Source organism: Micropterus salmoides, unplaced genomic scaffold, assembly GCF_014851395.1.
Source record: "Micropterus salmoides isolate LMB-PRFRI ecotype aquatic unplaced genomic scaffold, ASM1485139v1 Ms_hic_scaffold_20, whole genome shotgun sequence".
Classification (NCBI taxonomy): domain Eukaryota; kingdom Metazoa; phylum Chordata; class Actinopteri; order Centrarchiformes; family Centrarchidae; genus Micropterus; species Micropterus salmoides.
Window position 1 is genome coordinate 19,088,686 of NW_024041151.1, and position 21,180 is coordinate 19,109,865.

General features: G+C 40.7%; 2 protein-coding genes across 4 annotated transcripts in view; one reads left to right on the forward strand and one right to left on the reverse strand.

The window, feature by feature from the left end:
* Positions 1–6,220, reverse strand: part of exd3 (exonuclease 3'-5' domain containing 3) — a 48,029-nt gene extending 41,809 nt beyond the window's left edge. Inside the window, exons 1-2 of one of the 3 annotated variants that reach the window (XM_038733741.1) lie at positions 5,968–6,220; positions 3,398–3,457 (exon numbers count right to left, since the gene is read on the reverse strand). In XM_038733741.1, coding sequence (XP_038589669.1) covers positions 3,398–3,425 — 28 coding nt within the window. In that variant the 5' untranslated portion in view covers positions 3,426–3,457; positions 5,968–6,220. Of the gene's footprint in view, positions 1–3,397; positions 3,458–5,592; positions 5,713–5,967 lie in introns of those variants that run through there. The other 2 variants (XM_038733740.1, XM_038733739.1) reach the window with 2 other exon arrangements.
* Positions 6,221–7,070: 850 nt separating this feature from the next.
* On the forward strand, positions 7,071–21,167 carry cdc37l1 (cell division cycle 37-like 1). Its single transcript, XM_038734428.1, has 7 exons — positions 7,071–7,420; positions 8,628–8,927; positions 11,117–11,210; positions 11,930–12,045; positions 15,516–15,638; positions 15,965–16,138; positions 17,814–21,167. Exons 1-7 carry the CDS (start codon positions 7,316–7,318, stop codon positions 17,928–17,930), a joined length of 1,029 nt encoding a protein of 342 aa, XP_038590356.1. The 5' UTR covers positions 7,071–7,315; the 3' UTR covers positions 17,931–21,167.
* The last annotated feature ends 13 nt before the right edge of the window (positions 21,168–21,180 follow it).

Here is a 21,180-nt window from a genome sequence, read left to right on the forward strand (position 1 = left end):
AGGAGCATGCCCAGGCGTTGTAGGGAGGTCATACAGGCACGTGGAGGCTACACACACACACACACACACTACTGAGCCTCATTTTGACTTGTTTTAAGAACATTACATCAATGATGGATCGGCCTGTAGTGTGGTTTTCCACTTTGATTTTGAGCGTGACTCCAAATCCAGACCTCCATGGGTTGATAGATTTGATTTCCATTGATAATTTTTGTGTGATTTTGTTGTCAGCACAAAGGAGTATTTAATGAGATTATTTCATTCATTCAGATCTAGGATGTGTTATTTTAGTGTTCCCTTTATTTTTTTGAGCAGTGTACATTTATTTCCAGTTACTGAGAAGTTGCTTGAGAAACTATATGTAACCCATCTCAATGGAGAATATATATCTGCTTTTATTTTTTGGAAAATATTCTTAATTGTGGCATGATAATGCAGCACAGGCTTTTCAAATTAACCCACACTTCAGCATCCTACCATGATGTCACAGCTTTGACAGCAACATTACAGCACGCTATGGAAACCAGTCAACAGCAAAGTAGACAGGATGTGGTAAATGGGCTAAGACAGGCAAAAACACTGCTACGGTCCACTGAAAGGTCCTTTATTTTCAAGCAGTTTTCTTTGCTGTTCTGCGCTGTTGTACACCCCACTCCAGCCCATTCATCCCACTGACGAACATGCGTACGTGCACAGGGACTCACAAGTGCAAACATCACAAACCACTTCACTCTCCCTGTTTGTGTGAGGAGAGGAGAGGAATGTGGAGCACGTAGCTATGCTGTGTATTCATTAGAACATAATGACCTCCATCACCACATACAAATGCACATGGGGATGATTGATATGCAAAAAAATCATACTGCGATTATTGTGACAGATATTGAGATATGAGAGTCATGATTTCAGTTGGAATGGATGATGTGATTTTTGCTGGTGTTGGTACCAAACAAGCTTGTTCCGTTACGCCAGGAGAATATTTCAATAATACTTCAATTCATTGTTCACCCCTAACTGACACACATACAGTGTGTGCACTCATTCACCTCTGTGAATTATAAAATTATCTTTCACACAAGATCATTTGAAATATGAGAAAATACTTCATTTTCACTAAGTGGGTTTTGAAGTAATTGGAAACTATCCTAAACTTACGCTCTTATGAAACAATAAAAGTCACACTTGAATTTCAGTAAAATTAAGACAGATTAGATACACAGGCAGGTCTAACTGCCTGTTGCCAAGCAGCTGCCAAAATAAAGGAAACACAAAGATCGAGTATCTAAATGGGGCATTTGGTGTCACTACAGCCACCAGAACAGCTTCAGTGTGACTTGGCAGGGGTTGTGCAACTCCGCTGGAAGGACGCCACAACATTCTTTTACAAGTACTTCTCTCCTTTTGTATTTTGTTGTAGGTGGTGGAAACCCCTTTCAACAGGTGCTATTACAGGATCTTGAAAATGAGGAGCATTATTAAAGCCATGTTTGCATGTTAAAGACCTCTCGAGAACAGACCCCCTACAACTTGACAACCAAATGTGGGCTAACACACAACTACAGCCTCTACAGTGGAGAAAAAAAAAAAAAGAAGGAAAAATTGACTACCATGATGCTGATTGCTGTAGCTGAACACGTGCTGGAAACTGTTAGTTGAGATTTAAAATTTCATCTATCAAAGACCTGGGAGAATTTTCATAATAAAATAATTGTTACTTGTTAAATTAGTACATCAACAATCCAGTCCAAAATGGAGATTTAACAAAGTCAGGTAGTAGTTAGAACCACCTGTTGGCCAAAACACCATCAAACCAGTCTTTATGCCCATAATGTTGCTTTACTTGTTATGTTGATTCCTGTGATAACCTGAGTTAAGTCATTTTGTTTTCTGCTGAATTGTTTGGGGAAAAAAGTGAACTAGGGTTGGGTATCGTTTAAAATGTTACGATACCGGTACCAAAACCAGTGATACCGATACCAACTGAGTACTTCATTCGATACCTTGAATAAAATGCCACCTGTTGAATCCATAGTAGTTGACTGGTAGCCAATTATTATTTTTATTGTTGTTATGGACAAGCAATTATTGTTGTTATGGACAAGCAAGGTTATCTATTTTATTTTTTTCTTGTTTCAAATAACTGTTACATAAAAGTATTGGGAAATTGTATCAGATCGCTCCTCATCCTAATTAGGTCATCCTCATGGGTAGTACTATATGGGGAAAGAATTTTTTTATATTTGAATGAGAGAGGAGTGAAATTGTTTAGTGACCACATAAGTTGAGGGAAACGATGTACGGTATTTTGTTTGATACGCGTGTTGAAAGTAAAAAACGTAAAATTATTTTGTTAAAGACGTGGTATTATGCTAATTTTCAGGTTCGAAATCTTAATTAGGGGGGTTGTTCCAGAACAGGTTTACATCGTTTTAATTTTCAAAAAACTCCATATTTTTCTCATACTGCACATTGCTGCAGCTCCTTTTTTCACCCTATGTGTTGTACGTTCCGCTCGAGCTACAGAGTGATGCATCTTACTTGTACAAAATCTTTGTTGGGAGTTGCACATGTGCAGTTCCCGACTACTAGCCAATCAGAAGCAGAGAAGGGCGGGTCGTAAGAAACAAGGTAGTGTGATCCAAATCAAAGCTGCTTCAGACTGCGACCGTAACCTAGCAGATGGTATAAGTTACTCACAAGTCCACAACATCATTGTTCCACATCTTACTATCAAGACTAAACGTTGAACTGTAGCCAGTGTTCTGAAGATCTCTGCTGCCTTGCCGAAAAATGCTACCATAAAGTTTTCTCAATCCTTATTTATAACTCAATAAAGGGGAGGGAAAAAAGCCAAAAAGCATAACGCCACCTCTTTAACTTCCGATAAATGAACTGAAAGATCTCTGCGAGTGCTTTTTCCTTTAGGCTACTGGTGAGTCGCAAACCTCCTCCAAAAACAACAGTCACAAGTATAAAACGAGAAAAGAATCTGATTAAACTAGTCACTTAACTACACTGAAGACACAGAAAAAAAGAGAGGCAGCACGACATGCAAATAGTAATTTTTTGCCGCGATCTGGTTACAAAAAGTATCGATTGAAGTACTGGTTTGACTGGAGACGTTTCGATTCTACTCAATACTGTGCTGTTTTGGTCGGAGTAGCGATACCCATCCCTAACGTGAATGCACGTGCCTTAAAACCACCGTATAAAAGCTATGTTTCCTGACATTAATAACATCAGAGGTAATAAATATTTCACTCCAGATATCACTCAGCTATGCCTTGTACCTTTGGAGTCTGTATACCAAACATCACGCTACAAATAACCCTCATGTGCGCTGTTTCTATATTCAATACTGAAAGACAAGCGTGTGTTGTAAAACTGTAATACAGACCCACTGGCTTCAGAGTAGTATGGCTCATGTCTGTCCACAGGATGGTGTGCTGCTGTCACTCTGTTGTGGAAGGCACACAGAAAAACACAGTGCTATAAATAGGACATCTCCACCACAAGCGCTCAAATATATTACTGTCACAACGTAAATGTAGAGATACTTTTATTAGGTAAATATATTATTATGAAAATGCATAAAGTACGATGGTAAATAGGGCTGCAACTAATGATTAATCTGTTGATCATTTTCTCAATTAGTTGTCTGGTCCAAAAAAATGTTAGAAAATGGTGGAAAATGTGAGCCAAAAAGGACATCCTCAATGTCTTGTTTTGTAACAAACCCAAAGATATTCATTTTACAGTCAGAGGAGGAAAGAAAACAGAAAATATTCACATTCACACTCAATTAATCGACTAATTGTAGCAGCACTAATGGTAAAGCAACTGCACAGAGCTAACACCCTATTGACAGCTTGGTGGCTTATGCATTTGCTCTCAATTACACTGAATAAAATTATAAACACAACACTTTTGTTTTTGCCCCCATTTATCATGATCTGAACTCAAAGATCTAAGACTTTCTCTATGTACACAAAAGGCCTATTTCTCTCAAATATTGTTCATAAATCTGTTTCAGTGAGCACTTCTCCTTTGACGAGATAATCCATCCACCTCACAGGTGTGGCATATCAAAATGCTGATCAGACAGCATGAGTATTGCACAGCTGTGTCTTAGGTTGGCCACAATAAAAGGCCACTGAAAAATGTTTCTACCATAACTCCAAAGGTGTTTCAGAGAATTTGGCAGTACATCCAACTGGACTCACAACCGCAGACCACGTGTACCACACCAGCCCAGGACCTCCACATCCAGCACCTTCATCTCCAAGATCATCTGAGACCAGCCACCCGGACAGCTGGTGCAACCATCGGTTTACATAAGCAAAAATCTCTGCAAACTGTCAGGAACCGTCTCAGGGAAGCTCATCTGCATGCTTGTCGTCCTAATCGGGGTCTCGAGCTGACTGCAACTTCGCACAGTCATTGAAGAGGAGTGGACCAACATTCCACAGGCCACAATCAACAACCTGATCAAGTCTATACAAAGGAGAAGTGTTGCACTGCGTGAGGAAAATGGTGGTCACACCAGATACTGACTGGTTTCCGGACCCCACCAGACGCCCCCAATAGTGTGGCCAGCCTAAGGCACACCTGTACAATACCCATGCTGTCTGATCAGCATCTTGACATGCCACACCTGTGAGGTAGATGGATTATCTCAGCAAAAGAGAAGTGTTCACTAACACAGATTTGTGAACAATATGAGAGAAATAGGCCTTTTGTGTACATAAAGAAGGTCTTAGATCTTTGAGTTCAGCTCATGATGAATGGGGGCAAAAACAAAAGTGTTATTGTATATTGGGCAACAACTCTCTCACAGTCTCTTGAATACTGTCAATGTGCCAAAAACTAAACAAAACCAAAAAATGAAAGTGAGAAACATGACATACAGCAGTTTAAAACAACATTTAAGAAAACTGAACACTTATGATTATGAACCAGTTTTGCTGATATTATCATTCGTGCACGCACAGAGAGAAACCTGTGGGAACAGCAGCCTGAGAAAGGGCAGCATGCCAGCTGGCTATGAGACTTGTTTCAGGCTGAGGATGTTTTTTTTTTTTTTTTTAGGTCTGAAGTCTGGTTTCTCCCCATCTGCAGGCTCTAGAGGCGGGCTTTAGCATTCAGCACTATCCGGTCTTTTTCAGGGGATGGAGAGGAAAAAGACACGAGAGACCAGCCACCTGTAATAAGGTCTCTTTATTATCTTCTATCCCCACCTAGTGGTAATAACATGCAGCACATCCTATTTCCTCACTGCCTGATTTCACACTTTCTGTTAGCAAACATTAGCGTCTCTGGCCCAGACAAATCAAGCGCACCCTCTGATGACACCACTGCGTGTGTTAATTTCATTCTTACTCGAGTTCTCCGAGACCAAATAAAAGTCACAACAGTGTTCGTAGATTAGCTCACTGGTTAGCTTCTGACTCACTTTAGGCTAGCTCAAACCTCAGTGCTAGGTTCTCATGTTGCGCTCCAAAACACAGTCTACTTTCTTTTTAGTGTGTCGACAAGCTAAATATATTTAATTATATTAATGTAAGGTTACGTTATCGATCCGAATGGACTCACCATTCCAGTTAGCTATCGTCAGGTGAAAGTTATTGCACCTACCTAGCTAGTTACATCTGGTTAGGTTGTGTGCACCAGTCTTGTGCCGCGTTCCAGACCTGTCGGGACTGGGAAATTTCCAAATTGAAATATCCGACTTCTGATCTCAAAGTGTTTCAGGTTCAAGGTGGTGGATGATGCTACATGTAAACAATAAACATGGTTGACCGTGACAAACGTATGTTTCTTTAGCGAGTTTATGCACAGTTAAGCTACCTAATAGCACTGACAAAATATGTCTACATCAATTTATATGCAGAACACGTTTCACTATTTGCTACTAGTATGTATTATTTTAATATGATACTTTACTGTGCCTTTTAGGTTATGGTTTACCATTTACAATGTGTGCTTCCATGGGAGCTGCCATTGACGTAATTCAGCTGCTACTCGTGATGTCGGGGTACAAATTCTTCTTCTCCGAGTTCACAAGTAGGAAATCCGACTTCAGGTGGCGTTCCAGGATAGTTTTTGTAGTTGGAGGTCGGAAGTTTCCCAGTTCCGAGTTGCCTGGAACGCAGCAATAGACTGCAAGGTACCAGTGGACTTTTTTTTGATTCTTTGCTATTTTGCCCTGCAATATGGTCCCAGGAAGGTCTTGCCCTCACACTGTACACAAACCCGGTTTTATTGGTCAGGATTTACATACTGTAACCCCTTAACCATGTAATAATTCTATCAGAAAAATATAAATACCTTTAACGTCAGATTTCTTATCGGGAGCGATAAACACTGTATGTAATACCGCCTGTAGTACTAAGAGCCGGGCACACGAACCTGAAGATAATTCTTGAGCTGCTGATTGGTTGTCAATGGATGATGTCGTGCAGGTTCAAAGTACACTACTGCCACCTTCTGGTCAAGGAAGGCGGAAACATTTTTCAAAAACATACTTGATGTTTTTTCCCCATGATCTGTTTTCCACATAGCCGAATAGAATAACAACAGTTTAATACGTGCTTTAAAAAACACAATAAGCAGATTTACTCATTTGGCTTCGTTTAAGTGGTTACATTAAAATATGTACCGTAATATGACCGAGCCCTACAGGATGACTTCACAACAGTAATTTTACTATGAAGTGTACTGTAAATGTAAACATAGAAAAACCTCTTGAAACCACCGTGCACCATAGTCTACCAATCATTAGTCAGAACGCCTTTGCTTATAAAAAACACATATTTGTAATGTTTTATTTACAGACTCAAATATATACAACAGGAGTACAATTATTTTGACAGATAATTCCACACAAATCTTCCAAAACAGTTTCTCTGTATATTTTATCGTGAATTGCTCTATAATTTTCCATCTGATGTTGTCTTCACACTTGACTACAGAGCCCTGTCCATTCAGTACAGAAGAAATTACTAGAAATGAACAGAACTCAGTAGAAATGCTTGAAGCCGTGTCACGTGGTCAAGTTGTTTACCACGTGCTCTGTTTGTCACCCAGTAAAAAGACGTAGCTGGGCTGCTTAGCACTGTTGCTATTGTAGTTATATGTTGTCATTTAAAGGAGCGGAACTCCCCGACGTGGTGCATCACAGTTCCCTGTCGGCTCTGCTGACTTCTCAACCTTATTAAACATATCTGTGGCAGACAGCTGGTCACAGACAGCAACACAGTGATTGATCCAACACGGCTAGCATAAGCAGAGCTAGCCAGCTGGTTGCTGAGCAGGGATGGAGTGGCTGGGCAACGGAGCTTCAGTTTACCCCGATGAAGACTTGAGCAGGGACCCAGCTTCAACAGACAGGGACTTCGGTGGTGGTTATCCTCACCAGCAGGTAATTAGCTCATGCTAGCTGTCCGTTGTTGACTCCTTATGACAGAGGTAAAGGAATGGTATTTAAAGCATGCTAACTAGCTAAGCCTACTTATCATTAGGTGAGTTCATGCCAAGTTCGATTACTTCTCAGTTACCTTGCACAACGTGTGGGCTGGTGACTGGTCCCATTTTCTGCCTTCACCATCGTTTTAGCCATCAGTTAGCTTGGAGGGAGTGGCTGCCATCACATTTACCAAACAACTGTTCAAAACATCAGAGTCCAGACTGAATGCTAAAGTGCTAACCAGACGCAAACCCAGTGTTGGCCAGGACATGAAGCAGCAGTTCACTCTCCCATTCCCCAAGGTCCCTTGGTATTCTCGGACACTGACAGCTGTGTGTTTGTGTGAGGCATTTGCTGTTTGGGTAGCCATGGGTAAGGAAACAAGCATTTCTTTATTTTTAGCCCTCTCACCCCACCCTGTACCAAATACAGCCTGGTTATAGGTCAGGAAAGCTTAAAAGCCTGCGGCCACATTTAGTTTGTGATTGAGCAGGCAGTTTGTAGGTGTCAGCTGTTCACTCCTAGAGCCAATCATTCTGTGGAAAAAGATGCACTCAGACTATTTAGAAAACATGGGGAGGGGGGAAAGGATGAAGCTGATTTAATTCCTCTCTCCTCAGGAGGATGTTAATGTCCTCTCCTTAGGGGCAGGCAATCTGACGATTTTAGATAATTGGACATTACTTCGCCAGGCACTTCCTTGGTTGACCTATTGTAAACAATGCAATTAAGTTGTGAGTTCTTGAGAAGTGTTATTTATTGTGTTATTATGTTATGTTATATTTTGACTTCTGTTTTCAACTTCAGAATAAACAAAAAGAAAACATTTTGAAACCTGTGTAGTATCTTTAACCCAGTATTGTTTCTGAACGGTGCAAATTGAGAAATTCACAGCCTATTTCAAATTATTGTCAACAAGGTATTTCAAAATTGAGAAAAAAATAATTTAAATAAATTCACACCAAAGTGCTTTTACCATCTGGGCCCTGTGGAAATTGGAGGTTATTGACCTCAGGTTTGGTTGGTGGAGATACCACCTTGGTAGGTTCGACAGAAAATATTACTTCTCTGGCCTAATTTGGTCAAAGCACAATAACAATGACAGTATGTTCCGTTTCTCTCATGTCCCAATCCTTTTGTCCTCCATTTACTTACACACCAGTCTCCATCATCACATCTTTGTGATTGTGCCATGGCGTCACTGTGCCAGAGCCAGCAGCGCTGTGTGAAGGCTTCTATCGTCTCCAGCTGGAGACTGGCCGAGGCCCAGGATCAGCTGTGTTCTCTTGGCGTCCACAGCTCGGAGTCCCTGGAGCAGGAACGCGCTCGGACTCTGGCCTGCCCCACAGAACTCACACACACCGAGGAGGAGTGGCGGCGCAAGGAGAGCATGCTGGGAGGTCAGGAGCCCAGCCGCAGTCCTGTGCTCGGAGCTGTCGGAAGTTGGGACGTATTCGATAGGGTGAGCGTGCAAAGTGTTTGGCTTTATACATGCTTAACTGAGCTATTGTGATACATACAGTAAAGCTGGTGTGGAAAATTTAAAGCAAACAAAATCACGACTGAAAAATTCTCTTAAAGGTCCAGTGTTGAATACTTCAGAGGTTCAATCGACAGAAATGCAATACAAGTTCCATAACTATGTTCTCAGTGGTGTTCAAAGACCTTACATTATAAACCATTATGTTTTTATTACCTTAGAATGAGCCATTTATATGTACATAACCGCTGGCACCCCCTTATATGGACGTCGTCGTTTCTACAGTAGCTGAGAACGGACAAACAGCGCTTTTCGTCACTGCGTTCTTCTTGTTCTACTGCTGGTAGAATAGGCTGTGCTGACACATCACTATGCTGAATACCTACGTTAAGCTGATGATACACGGAGCAACTTTTAGAGCAATGGTGCTGGGCAATGTTGCCGTCAATGGTAATGAGTAAAGATTACTACCGTAATCCCCTTCCCCCATCACTCCACCACCCTCCCATCACCACCGCTATCCGTTCAAAACATAGTCGGACTTGCCACCAGCAAGATTGCCCAGCAACATTGCTCAAAAAGTTGACCCGTGTGTCATCAGCTTAAGGGTTGAGTGTTCGATCCAACCTCAGGACTTTATTTTTTTTTTTTTTTTCTTTCTCAACAAATGGATTCTTTAGCGAATTTTTCTTAGATCACGGCATGTGTTGCACTGTTTGTGTTTCGGTGTTTGATCCTCATCCATCATCCTACAGACGCGTTTGCAATTCCCCAGTCTCTCCAGGCTGATGGCTCTTTCAGAGGTGTATCAAGCAGGCTACAGAATCTTAATGTCATTCAGAATTTTTCAAAGTAAATTCCAAATATAGCATTACAGTAGACAAGCTTCTCGTGCTTTTATTTTGTAGGCAAAACCACTAAAGAGGAAGTGATTATGTGAGTGACTGTTGCTGTCATGACTGAGATCTATTTCGGCACCGCTATCAAAGTATTTATTTATTTAAATTTTCTATCAAAGCACCATAATCTGGCAGCAGGCCAGATATTATTGCTGGTGGGCAGTTTTGGCGATGGTCCATAATCACAGAGAGAATGAATGTGTTTCCCTTGTCAATGTTTGTATAAACTTTAATGTGTAGTTTATAATGGACTGTGGTGCAGAGACAGTGACAGTGTTTCACACTCTTGACTTACACTTTCCATGTTATCTGTCAGCGGCCAAGTCACAATAACATATGTTTTTACTGAATAATTAAGTAAATATAATTTCTAGGGCTGACCCCGAATAGTCGAAAACTACCAGTTTTCTCCCAATAAGTAAATATACGGCCTATTACAATATACAGTTCAACGTTTAATGCTGTAAATACACATGTAAAAAGAATAAAACTTTAAAGTGTGTACATAAATCCTAAATTGTAATCCTAACCCTGGGTTGTTAGTGCGCATGTGTACGTGTAGCATTTATGTGTGCAGTGGCAGAAGAGGAACACTTGCTGAAGAGACGGTGCCCCAGCTTCACTGGTGTTGTGCCGAGTTGTCTGCCCCTCGGGGGACTCTCGGATAATTTATCATTGTTGATAAACCGGCTACTTAAAATAGACCCGCGAGGAACCGTGATGTGGATGCAGTTGTCGGCAGCACGGAATGCACGCTAAACTCTACACAAGACCGGTGAATGACAGGCGAGAGAGACAGCGAGTGTAAGTTGAATGAATAGAAACTGCAGCTCTGCAGCTTCTCAAGATTAAAGCGGAGCTACCCTCTCCGGCTCGCAATCACCGCGCACAAAAACACACATGATTTGACGATCAGTCAGCTACAGGCGAGACTTTTACGGTTCTGATTCGACTATGTAAATCCTTAGTCAGGGACAGCCTTAATAATTTCTTAATAAATATACCTAAAGAAACGTAATTTCTTGATTGGCTACTCTATTATCTCAAAAGAGACACCTTTTGTGCTGTGTCAGCCACCGTAGCTGTCCTAGGCTCTTTGAAAGGGTAGGGGGCAGTGGTAGACTGCAAAGTTGGTTGCAATTCACAACCCTCACCACTAGATGCCACTAAATCTTACACACTGAACCTTTAAACGTATTTGACAATGTGTACCTACTTTCTACTGACCGTGTAGTAACGTCATCAACAGTTAATGTCTTCTTTCTTCTTCAGAGTATCATCAATGTCCAAAGTCAACCTGTAGAAATGGACCAGGACAAGTGCAACACATTTCCCCAGAAGCATGAACAAGAGCTCAGGCATTTTGGTGAGATGCCAAATCTGATGTTTCTAATAAGAATTGTCTTATCCTCAGATTAAAGGTTAAAAAAAAAAGCCTGTCTTGTTTTTATTTAAATTAAATGTTATCTATTGAACTTGTGGCTCCTGCAACTGTAGGCAGGATTTGTCCTCCAGTTTCACTAGAAGAGATCATATAATTCAGTTTTCATGTGAACTCTCGGGTGATTAATATTTATGAAGGAATTTCATCTCAACACATTACACTCGACTGTGTTAGAAAAAGCTGTCTACTGTTTTTCAGCAACTCCCTGCTCATGTCAGTTACAGAATAGTTTCAGTTACAGTTGGTGTTTTATCCAAATTCAGTACTTCGTATTTAAGTCTTTATAAAAGTGCCTCTAAAATGCAGTAAAGGCAGTTTGCACTGCATTTGAGTTGTGTAGATGAGTCAGTCTTTACGTTCTAATTTTACAAATAAATAACTTTTACAAAAACTAAAAATTCATTAGGATGAATTGCCTCCTCAAAACAGTGTTATGTCTGTAAGGTCATTTTCATATTATAAAATGTTGTTAAAAGTGTCTCTGCTGGAAGGAAGGAAATCAGTCTATAAATGTACAAGATACTTTGGATCTGCATCAGCATTTTTTCTTTGACAGTAATTTTACATGATAAATCACCCATATGGTCCTTTTTCTAATGTCTTCAGACAACAAACTGATATGCTTTTTCTCTGTTTGTCAGGTATGTTGCGGAGATGGGACGACAGTCAGCGATTCCTTGCACACATGCCTCAGCTCATCTGTGAGGAAACAGCCAACTACTTAATTCTTTGGTGCATTACCCTACAGCGAGAAGGGGTAATGTACTTGGTGTTATTTTTTTTTATTATCAACAATACCTCAACAAAAAAACACAAGGAATTCATCCTGCTAACCAGTCACAGCCTGATACAGTTGATGCCTCTGTGGCAGGGAAGTCTATTTCTGTCTATGCACATAAGGGCCACGTAGTTGAGCGTAAACATGGAATTGTGTGCCTGAGCATGTACACATCTGCAAACACTGAAAATGCTGCTGCAAGGTAGTTCTGGCATAAACCCTACTGCTGAGAAAAAGGCCTATTGCAATCGATATGGTCAGAGGTTTTGACTTGGCATTGTAGGAAAGGCACAGATGTTCATTAAAGTGTCTTAGTCAGCCGGCACGCACAATAGCAGGACCCTGAAACTAACCGAAGCAGCTAAATACAGCTCAGCCTGTCAATTATTTTATTAGTGAAACCTGTGCTTTTTTTACTATCACATGTCAAAATGTCTTCAGTGAGTAAGGCCTATGCGTCGGTAAGCTTTCATGTGTTTCTGGACAACATGTTCTACATGTATGGCACAGAGGCTAAATCTCACTGTGGCTGCACTGAATGTATTTGCAAGGTGAATAATGTCACAGCCTGGCTCTTGGACTGTAACAAAAATGGGAGAGACACGGGTAAACTAAATAACAAAGTGATTTATTAATAAGAAAATAAGCAAAACCAATGAGTGGGAAGAATCTGTAAGGTTAGTAGTGTAGGGAGTGGATGAATGAAAATGTGCTGCATGGATGTTGTGCTGTAAAAACAAAGACAAGAAACCAAACAAACAAAGGAAGCCGTGAGATGAGGAGGTCATAACCCAAGGCTGCATCCGAAAAGTCAAAATTCTCCTTTCCTTAACCACCTTTCCTTGACCTCGATGGAAAGGTCAAGGCAAGATGTGAAGGAGAATCCGTAAGGACTTAGGAAAAGAAGATGGCGGATCTAAGAGAATCCGACTGCTCTTTTCTAAGCGACGTAATTATGCGACGGCAGATTTTACTGACGTGATGAAACTACAATGTTCTGAAGATGGACTACAAAAAGCGCATCTTTGACACTGCGCCCCATGTTGTTGTAATGCAGGCCATCTAAAGGTGGACAACACGGTGGAATATATTACTTAATAACCAAGATAGCAAAAAGGCAGATAAGGTAGCCTACCAGTCACTAAACAATGGACAGGGTTGTCACATTGAGAATGCTTGCTCACACTCACCCTCCATACACCCGGCGTATTTATCAACATGAATCCCAATACAGTGTTTCCCACAGAATCACAGCGTAACTGTGCCGAGAGAGAGAGAGAGCGACGGGGCGAGAGGAGATGCTGGGAGAATATATGCGCTGTGCGGAGTTCTGTCATCAAATATGATTTTACCCATTTTAAATAGTAACAAAATCAATCGAAAATCAGCGTTGATAATGTGGCAGGCCGCCACAAATAAATCAGTGTGTGGGGAAACGCCTACTGTAGAGGTTATCCAGCTTGATCTTTGCCTTTATTAAGGCGAGGGTGTCAGCATCTGTGACTGAAGTAAAATTTATTTGCTGAAGGCTGCAGTACATAACGTTTGGCTACATGCTGCAACATTATCCTCACTTTGACCACGTTACAAGACTAGTAACAGCTCGCATGGGTCTCAGTTATTGTTGACAGTTTAAGATATATGCATATTAGCAAGTTATGGCATAAGAGAGAAAAGGCTTAATAGCCAATGGTAACTTACATGGTGATCAACCTCCTTTATCCCTCATGGTTGGTTTATTATTTTTTTGTATTGTAGAAAACACGTAATGGCTTATTTCAATAACCTGAAACATAAAACGGCGTTGAAACAGTATTAGATTACAAAAAAGCCAAAAGAAAACAAACCAAAAGAAAGAAGGTAATTGTGAGTCTTATTAAAGTATTATAATGTGCGTCTGTGTTGCAAGGATCTTGATAAATGTGGTTCATGGGTTGTATTGTTTGAGTTTGAGAACGTGCGCCACTTTAAATGTTGCCGCCACAAGGAATTGTGGGATGGCATTCTGTCCTTTCCTTTCATAAAGGATGGTCAGGTGTACCCTATGCTAAAGGAGATATGAAAGGAAGCATTGAGGCACCTTTACTTAGCTTTTAGAGAATTTGAACTGCTCTTATCATGGCTGCCACTGAAATAGTTCCGGTTCACTTCACTCAGTTAGGAACTTCCTAAGCAAAAAAGATTTTTCGAACGCAGCCCAAGACTGACTGCTGCTCTGGCTCATATGCATGGGGCACACCGGGCCCAGGTGTGTCCCATGCCGCTGATTACCCTGCCAATCAGGTCTGCAGCCCTGGAGACAGAAAGCACACCAACAGCAGTATGAACCCTGCAGGGGGGGCCGTCACAATAAATTCATTGTAGCTTAGACTCTTATCAGAGGATTTGTTGGCGATAAAAAAAGTTTAGGGGGTGAGGCAGTGTGCTTACACACGCAGTGACTTTAAGAATTCCCTTAGGTATTCAGGTGTTGGATATGTTTAGTGGGTCCCCTTTGTCTTGGCGCCAACTTAAAATATGAAGGTGTCAGATGTTTAGTGAGATGTTCACTAAATCAAGGGCACTTTGTTGAAGATACTAGAAGACGTTTAGTCCCTCATCCAAGAGACTTCTTCAGTTCTCAGATGACTATTAGGGAAACTATTTGAACACGCTAAGACAGATACTGGTCCATCCCAAAGACCGCACACCCAAACACAAGAAAAGCAATCTAGTGTATGCGGTCCAATGCAGTGAGGAATGCACAAACCTGTACATTAGGGGAAACTAAACAACCACTACACAAACGCATGGCTCAACACAGAAGCTTAAACTTCCCAGGTCAAGACTCTGCAGTTTATTTACATCTGAAGGATAAAGGACACTCGTTTGAAGACCACCAGGTGCACATTTTAGACAGAGAAGATGGATGGTTTGAAAGAGGTGTCAAGCAAGCCATTTACACCCGGGTTGAAAAGCCCTCGCTGAACAGATGAGGGGGTCTACGCCACCACTTATCCCCCACTTACAATGCTGTCCTTTCATCAATTACCAGGGAACTTAACAAACATAACCTCTTGGCCTCAGTTGAAGATGCCAACGCTGGTCTTCAGACTTGGCCACAGGTAGTTTCTAACGACCATAACGACTGTCGTTACAACAGCAAGGAGCACTAACAAACCAGCAGTATCGATGATCTTGGCAAACGACCCCATAGAGGTTAAATAGCTGAGTTTCCCTACTGGTCATTTCAGAACTGAAGAAGTCTCTTGGATGAGGGACGAAACGTCTTCTAGTATCTTCACCCAAGTCCAGTTGCGCTTGATTTGAACCTTGCCACAAATAATGTGTGTGCTGATCCTCCACTGAGTTTACACTCTTAAGTAGCTTTAAAGACATTATAAACATACATACTGCATAGATGTTAAGTATTAAAATTCAGTAATTAGAATTCAGTTTGTGTCCTGCAGAAAGAAGCGCTGATGGAGCAGGTGGCGCACCAAGCTGTAGTCATGCAGTTCATTCTGGAGATGGCCTCAAACTCTCAGCAGGATCCTCGAGGCTGCTTCAGACAGTTCTTCCACAAAGCCAAAGTAAGACACACAAGTCTGATTAATACTGTATGTGAACATACTGCACCTACCTGTGTACCTGTCTGTACAGTATGAGAGTCACCAGCTCTGCCCTGCAGTGCATGTTAATGCAGTGTAACAACAGGAGATTATTTTAGAAACTTGGCTTTACACTTGGATTTTCTAGTTTTTGTTATGGGTTGTGCAAGACTCTGTCTGATTGAAATCGTCTTCACAGTAATTTGAATCCTCATATTAATGTGTTTGAATCCTCAAATTAATGTGGTTTCCTTTTTAGCCATCTTGCACCTTGTTTTCATAATATTGTTGCCTTTGTTGCTGTATAGGACGGACAAGACGTCTACTTGGAAGTCTTCCATACAGAGCTTGAGGCCTTCAAACACAGAGTGAAAGAGTACACAGTCAAGTGTAGAGGTGACACAGTCAACAATGGTGAACAACAGAATGCTGGCACAAACTGCAGATTTGACCCCAAAGAAGCCCTGGACTGTTTACCTCCTGTAAGTGCTCCTTCTCTCCTTTTCCCAGTGAGCCTTATAGTTATAGGCTTTTGCAGTTACCACACACAGCTGTAAGATGGCACCATTGAGCTGTTGTATATTAGTCCTCTGATGTAAAGAACTTGCAAAGGTCACCTCTAGTTGGATTTTAAAACTCCAGCACTGGTGTTTCATTGTCTCAAAATAACTATTTTCACATTTGCTTGCTTATGCTCAGTTTCAAGTCACATGATTCAACTGTTGTTCATAAACGGCAACGGCAGGGAGGGATTCATTGGAATTAAAGATAACACAGCGCAAGGTGGCACTTGTGAATTTTTTTTTACCTACATACCAGGACCTGGAGTTGATCGTGTTGCTGATGTCATCAGTGAGACCAGCCTTTTTGGTTAGGATGAGGAGGATAACCTAGCAGGAGTGCAAAAGAGAAAAGGCAGTACTTTTAATTAGTCATGTTTTATGTGTTCCACTGTAGTGCAATCTTGAAACTGTTAAGCAACACATTGGATAATGTCTCTTTTTGTCTGTCTAAATATACTATAGAAAAGTTGCCCATTGAAATTAAACTGTTGTCCTGTATGTGTCATTATTTAGATACATAGTGAAACTGTTACAACAGGTAGAAGAATAGGCTATATTAGGTAGTTTGATTCATGTCTTTGATGTGCTGTATTCTTCACTACTGACTGTCTGAAGTCATGAATGAATACATATTGGTATATAACCCAGTGGTTCTCAAACTAGGGTTTGGCCACTGCAAGGGGGGTATGGATGTTGAGCAGCCATAGAGTTGTCACGTGGTGGCATAAACAAAAAAACAGGCTCAGAGGCAAGCAAGGTTATTTTGCCAGCCTGATTCCCCTTGTTGTTAAGGATTGATAAAAATGAAATCCACTTTTGCTGGAGATGGACTTCTTCACCTTCTTAAAGGGGTATGGGACTGCTGATAGAACCAAAGGTAAATTTCAGATGACTGGATTGTGTCTGAAATTTTAAGTTTAATATTGGGGAGCATGTAAGCATTTAAAAAAAAAAAGTTTATATGTATGCATGTTTGCAGATACTTTTCCAAGTCCAAACAATACATAATATCCTCACCTTCCCCCTAATCATTGTGTCAGCAGCTCGGGTATCACAGAAAATTTAAATAACTCCCCTGTAGCTCAGAGATGTCAGTCTCATACATATTGAAGGCCTATATTATATATGACAAAGTAAACTGAGAACAGACTTGAAAGAGATGTTTGGCTGAAGCCAGTATTCCAATATGCAAATGAAGCAGAGTGTGAAAGCTGCCAAATGGTAAACAATGAGCTTTTGTAAAGTGAGAGAGAATGAGGCCTCCTCCTCCCCCCTGCTGGCCCCACAGCTTGACTAGCCTGCCAAACATCTAACCAGAGAGAAGGGGGAAAAAAACCCTCCTCCTCTTCTCCCAGAGGGAAATGATGGCTGCCCAGGAATGCAGTCAAGCCTGTTGAAACTGAAACTTTGCTCTCCTGGTCCTGCTTTTGATTTACATAACTATTACAATCATCTATTTAGGCAGCAGTAGGTTAATCCCCCACAGAGTCTCTCTCCAGCTCCATTCAAACCTATTTTTGAGTTTGATATCTGCATGACAATCCTCACCTGTGAATGTTTTTTGGGCCCTCCTGTCTTTCTCTCCCTCCACTAGGTGTCAGAGTATCCTATGAAGCGCTATATAGAGGCCGGACTTTGGACAAGCACTGGGAGGTGGACAAAGGATGACGTCACAGAAACAGACGATATGAGGATGATGGAAACTTCCTAGGGATTGTTGGATCGGCCCCCTGCTTTTCGTCCATCTCCATCGTCGCCCCATTTAGGAACAACCTGAGTTTTAACCCCTCTTCACATAGCAGACCAGGCTGAAAGAACACCAGCGCAGAGCAGGAGACATGAGCAGTCTTTTAAGCTGACATTTTCATCTGAGAACCTGCAGGAAATAATGGTTCGAGGACAACAAACTTTTCTCACTGTTGTCGGTATTGTGTCACTGTGGTTGGCGTCTGGCGAGTTGGTTCCTGCAGTTTCTCTTGCCAGAGCTACATTCATGTGTTGTGCCACAACCCTGGTTCTACAGATGGGAGTTATTTATATCATGCAAGCTGGTGCTTCTGAAAAAGGGAAACACCTGTAAAGCAACACAAACTGACAAATTGAAAATAAAAATCCAGACAACACAAAGAATACTAAACCAATAAAGTCAGTTAGGTACCAAATCCAATGAGTGAAGTTGGAATCATGAGGAGAAAAGCAAGCAATCATATGATTAGTTACTTCTGAGCATGTTTGTTTATCTGAAAGTGCAGCTGGGGTTTTATGTGTGGAATAAGAAATCTTTTTATCTGAGTTTCAGATCTGTTGTCAATCTCTTGTCAGTTGTCATACCTTTTTTAAAAAAAATTATTTATTTTATTATATATTTGGTAAAGACACGTGGCCTCACATATATTATCATTTTTTTCCCCCGTGGTTCACAAAAAGCTAACCTGCTAGCTGTATGCCAGTGAACAAAGAGCAGTTTGTCTGTGTTTAATGAATCTGTAGTAAATATAGAGAGCGTGTGTGCTGCAATTGTGGTTACTTTTGTTTGGTTTGTGTCTTCTCCAGCAGTTAACTTGTCAGGCAAATAACAATGTAGGAGTAAAAAGGGTGGGATTAAAAGGGCTCCGGTCAGATTCACCGTGCAGGTGTTGAGACCGTGCAAGAGTTGCAGCTAATCCCACAGATCTGTCATCAGGAGAGGCTAAACAATGCAGTATATTGTTAGGTTAGCTGACTCACAGTTGTCTGAAATAATCAGACAAAACTGATGTTTTAAGATGGTAGTGTTAATGTTTTACATTTACTTGGCGTTTGTTATGCATTACTGTGGGATCACCTGATTGTTGTCGAAGTATAACTAGAGTTCTAAAGTTAATACAAATGATTAGGGTGATTTGAGGGTGCTGCTATTACAGATGCAGAATAGGATCTAACATATTTTTGCTTTGAACACTTTGGGAGATGATGTTCATGCATATCTAGTATAAGAGTGCTTTTAATGTTTTTGGTTTTCTAAAAAAGTATTCCTAGTGTTGTCTGGAGAAGGTTAAGTGTGCAAGTAATCAGACTGCCTCCTTTACATCTCCCATTATCATGCTTTGACACATTTGATTTAGTGTGCAGACCGTAATGCCCACATACCGGTAATACAAAAGTCGTAATACAAAAACACTGGGAAATCAGTTGAATTTCCACACAGTCCCCACACAACGAGATAACAGTAGAAGATGACAGTAATTATGGTGTGCACTTGGCTGTGTTAATTTAAGTGGCTTGACATAAGGCAAAGATGAATAATGAGCTGAAGACAGTAGCGCATGTTTTTATGTATGTGAGACAATATTATAACTCTGCATTTATAACACGATGCAAACATGCATTTTAGAGGGGCAACGTATCCAGGTGTTTGAGTGCAAGAGGCATGATGATGTAAGGTGCAAAGAGGGCACTTTGTCAGTTTCGTTATTATTCATCAGCTGAAGTGTGCTCATTTGGAATGTATTTTACAACGAATTCACATAATCAATAATCAAAGCCTCATATTTTAACTGGCACAAAGGTGATGGAGTAATATTCACTTTCAGTATATAAAGGTTAACTAGGCCTGCGTGGGCTTTGTGTATTTATTTGTTCTGGTTCAGTGATGGGCCAGAGCAAAACTAGCTTACATTTTCTTTGCCAGCTTGCCATCTGTACCCAGCATCAGAAGCCGAGTCACAACCACCAGTTTCCTTATACAAGTGCCCTGTGCAGACTGTTGTCAGTGGTGTGCTGTATAAAGTTCGCGATTCTGGGATCTACACCAGAGTTGGAGCTAAAAGGCGGGGGGGGGGGGCTGAGCTCTTAACAGAGTTTTACTCTATATTTGTTTGCAGAAAGGAATTCTGCATCTGAATGTGTCCTGCACTTTATATTTCTCTTTCTAAAAAAAAAAAACAAAAAACAAAAGAGGTTGAGGTGGAGTGTTTGAAGCACTTGACTTTATTATTCTTCCCCATGCCGTGTTTGTGTTATCCAGAATTTAATCAGAAATTCTTAATATTTTTATTTTACAAGCAGGATTTAAATGAGCTTGTGTTTTTGATTTGTTAGATATTTTGTTTTGTTTTTCCTTTTTATATTATGTTTGCTCACCTTTTTTTGGTCACACTATTCAAGGGATCTTTTGTCAGATTTCTTAGACTTCCTATGTCCCCTTGATGATAATATTCTTTATTTAACAAGACCGCCAAAATCAGTGTGAAAATCTGTTCAGTGACATGATGAGGAAAGCTTTTACTGCAGGCAGTGGAATTAAAGGTACCTTACGATGCATTCAAGTACAATACATGTGTTTATGACTAAAGCTACTGTGTGATGCATTGTTGATTCTGCAGTGCACCTGTCCTTCATTATTTCAGTTCAGATATTAGAAGTATCATAAATACTGTAAACATAAAACAGATGTAAGCAGTGAAGCTAAAGCAGTGTGCTATAGTGGTCTTAAATGTATGTTTTCTTTTTTTTTGTCCACGGTGACTAATCAACTATGCAAACTGATTGTATGGCTTAAGCTGTTGTACCAAATCTGTGTCCATAGTGTCTCAACTACCTAAATTAGCTACATGTTATCACAAAATGTGTAAGTGTAAACATGGAGACACTTGGTATTTAAGAATTTCTGTCACTGACCTATGAGCTTTAGGAAAACTCAAGAGTTACACTTCTCATTCACAGTAGGCTACTGTAAGATTTGACCTTCTCTTGCCGCTGCTATTCAAATATAAAGCCAGTGCTAAATGTTTGTGTTTTGTTGTCAACTGCTACAGTTCTTAGACCTACAGTGACATTTAAAATCGAGGAGTCTGAAATGGCATAAAAGTTAACTCCACCTATATAACATATTGTCTGCGTACAGGTCTTGAATAGTACTGTGCATTTGACAAAAGTTGAATAAAGCCTTTTGTGGCACCAGAGAGAGCTTTTAAAGTCTG

What these genes read in the sequence shown, in the direction of transcription:
- cdc37l1 (XM_038734428.1), top strand. Translation starts at nt 7,316, where the DNA reads ATGGAGTGGCTGGGCAACGGAGCTTCAGTTTACCCCGATGAAGACTTG. An exon ending in GTGGTTATCCTCACCAGCAG is followed by an intron (nt 7,421 to 8,627) that starts GTAATTAGCTCA and finishes CTTACACACCAG; the next exon opens with TCTCCATCATCACATCTTTG. An exon ending in GTTGGGACGTATTCGATAGG is followed by an intron (nt 8,928 to 11,116) that starts GTGAGCGTGCAA and finishes TTTCTTCTTCAG; the next exon opens with AGTATCATCAATGTCCAAAG.